This window comes from Cyprinodon variegatus, unplaced genomic scaffold (assembly GCF_000732505.1).
Source record: "Cyprinodon variegatus isolate N-32 unplaced genomic scaffold, C_variegatus-1.0 Scaffold1525, whole genome shotgun sequence".
In the NCBI taxonomy this organism is placed as follows: domain Eukaryota; kingdom Metazoa; phylum Chordata; class Actinopteri; order Cyprinodontiformes; family Cyprinodontidae; genus Cyprinodon; species Cyprinodon variegatus.
The window spans coordinates 128,534-131,031 of NW_015151978.1; the positions used below are offsets into that span (position 1 = coordinate 128,534).

The 2,498-nt window shown below is 41.3% G+C and overlaps 1 protein-coding gene across 1 annotated transcript in view; it reads left to right on the plus strand.

The window, feature by feature from the left end:
• The window catches only part of dnase1 (deoxyribonuclease I), an 18,406-nt gene that overhangs the window by 12,341 nt on the left and 3,567 nt on the right, over positions 1 to 2,498 (plus strand). Inside the window, exons 6-8 of the mRNA XM_015403591.1 lie at positions 1,304 to 1,416; positions 1,505 to 1,659; positions 1,740 to 1,833. Coding sequence (XP_015259077.1) covers positions 1,304 to 1,416; positions 1,505 to 1,659; positions 1,740 to 1,833 — 362 coding nt within the window. The remainder of the gene's footprint in view (positions 1 to 1,303; positions 1,417 to 1,504; positions 1,660 to 1,739; positions 1,834 to 2,498) is intronic.

The following is a 2,498-nucleotide window of genomic DNA, read 5'->3' on the forward strand; positions in this document are numbered from 1 at the left end:
GAAAAAGTACCTGAAAATAGAGGCCAGGGACATAAACAAGAGGTCACAGATTAGTGGACCAGGCTCCGGATCTGGACCCACCTGCTGGCTAATCCGGACCCAACCTGATTAAAAATATTTATAAATTACCGCATGTTGTCCGACGAGAGTGTCTAAATTCACTTGCACCTCTTCTCCTGTTAATATGGTAAAGCGCTTCAAAGCGTCCGGCACCAGGCTGCACGTGATACCAATTATACAATGAGCTGCTGTCAGTCTGGGTTGCTGCTGCTGCTACTTTTAGACACAGCAGGCAAACCTGTGGCAAGCCGGGCGATGGGAAAGAAGGAGAAGACGATGAGAAAAAGAGAGCAGAGAAAGTGTGGACTGCTGGAAGAACTGCGGTGAACTTGTGACAGAAACGTCAAATGGCGTGCTCAAAGATGATCCTGCACATTTTGAGTATGTTTGGCTCAACCTGCTGCTGTGAAGCAGGATTCTCCACCATGAACAGAATCAAAAATAAAAATGGATCCAGGCTCAAAATTAGCATCTCAATATGTGCTTTAGAACGGCTTTGTCTCCATTAAAACCCAGCTTTAAAGCCTTGCAGGGCAGCATAAAGCCCACTGCTCTCATTAGGCCATAAAATTCAATTCAGTTTATTTATATAGCGTCAATTCACAACACGTGATTTCAAAGCCCTTTACAATTCAACCAGATCATACAGTCAAATTGATTCAATTCTATTTAAGGAAAACCAGTTTATTGCATCGACTCATTGACTCGAATGCATCCCTCACAGTAAGCATGCTTATAGTGACAGTGGAGAGGAAAAACTCCTTTTTTAACAGGAAGAAACCTCCAGCAGAACCAGGCTCAGTATGAGCGGCCATCTGCCGAGTCCGACTGGGGTTCAATATGTGAATCACAAAATTGTCTATATACCAAACTGAACGATTGTTGTTCTCTACTTCAAAAACACTTTAGATTTTAAAATGGAAAAATTTTACTTTCTTTATTTTTTTATCAATGTATAACATAGATGCATAAACCCCTAATTATATTTACTGGTTGATGATTTTCTGATCTTTAATTGGTTACTCAGATTTTAACATTCTGTTTATAAAGCCTTAAAAGGTCTGACCCCTTCTTATATTTCTTATACTTTTATCGATTACATCCCAAACAGGTCATTGAAGTCATCCAACAAAAAACGTCTTGTTAAGCCTAGCATATGTTGTTATTTAGCCTTCAGCTCTTTCAGGCTTATGATCCACTTCTCTGGATCTCTCTATTAACAGACATCCTCTTTGTTTTCCAGCCTCTAGCAGCTTCACTCTGATCCCCCAGCATACCTCTCCAGACTCGGCTGTGAAGGAGATCAATTCTCTCTACGACGTAGTGGTCGATGTCCGCAATCGGTGGAACACCAATGTGAATAAACTCTAAGCTCTAAGTGAAGACATTAAGGTATTGAGAGGGGCAGCTGCAACACAGTTAACCCTCCACCCTCTCTGTGCAGAACATTGTGCTGCTGGGGGATTTCAACGCAGGCTGTAGTTACGTGACGACCTCCGAGTGGCAACAGATCCGGCTCTTCACAGACAAGACCTTCCACTGGTTGATCCCAGATACGGCTGACACCACCGTCGGCCAGTCTTTCTGCCCTTATGATAGGTAGATCCATACTAACACAGCTGCACCAACACATGAACTCCATGATTCACTCTTTCTACTCATTTCTTTGTTTCTTGCAGGATTGTGGTCACGACTGACATGAATAAGGGAGTGGTACAGGGCAGCGCAAGAGTTTATAACTTCATGGCTGACATGAATCTCAGTAGCAGTGGGGTAAGAGCTAATCATATTCAGTGGTCAGATAACATCCATGTTTTTCCTCTCACGCTTTATCCCTGCTGGGGTTGTGAGGGGTGGTGCCTATCTCCAGCATATATATACAAATACATTTATATAAATATATATATATATATATATATATATATATATATATATATATATATATTAGGGGTGGAACGGTTCACAAAATCCACAGTTCGGTTCAGTTCATGGTTTCGTGGTCATGGTTTTCGGTTTGGTTCGGTATATTTTGATTGTTACCCCGAAATCCCATAAACATTAATGAAGAAATCCCAAAAAATTAATGAATTGTAATTATTGTTAATGATCCGCGGAAGCCCTGGATCATTTCCGCATGTTTTTTTCTGCTTTGAACTGAATCATCTCGCGCATGCCCTCTACGATCTCCAAGGAACTCGCTGACGGAGTATTTGTGATATTGGGGTTAGCCTGACATGTTGGTCTTTTTGGAGTTTATTCCAGACCTTCACCCCACTGACTGAAATGCACATTCTCTTCATGGTGTTTCGAACCCTCAAGGTTCTGAATTTAAGGTTTTCCCTGTAATAATAGCCCCCCACTCTATCAGGCAACAGCTTTTGAATATTTTCTGCTAGTTGTTTGTTTCTAGCTTTAAAAAAAATGAGCTGTTTGAAATT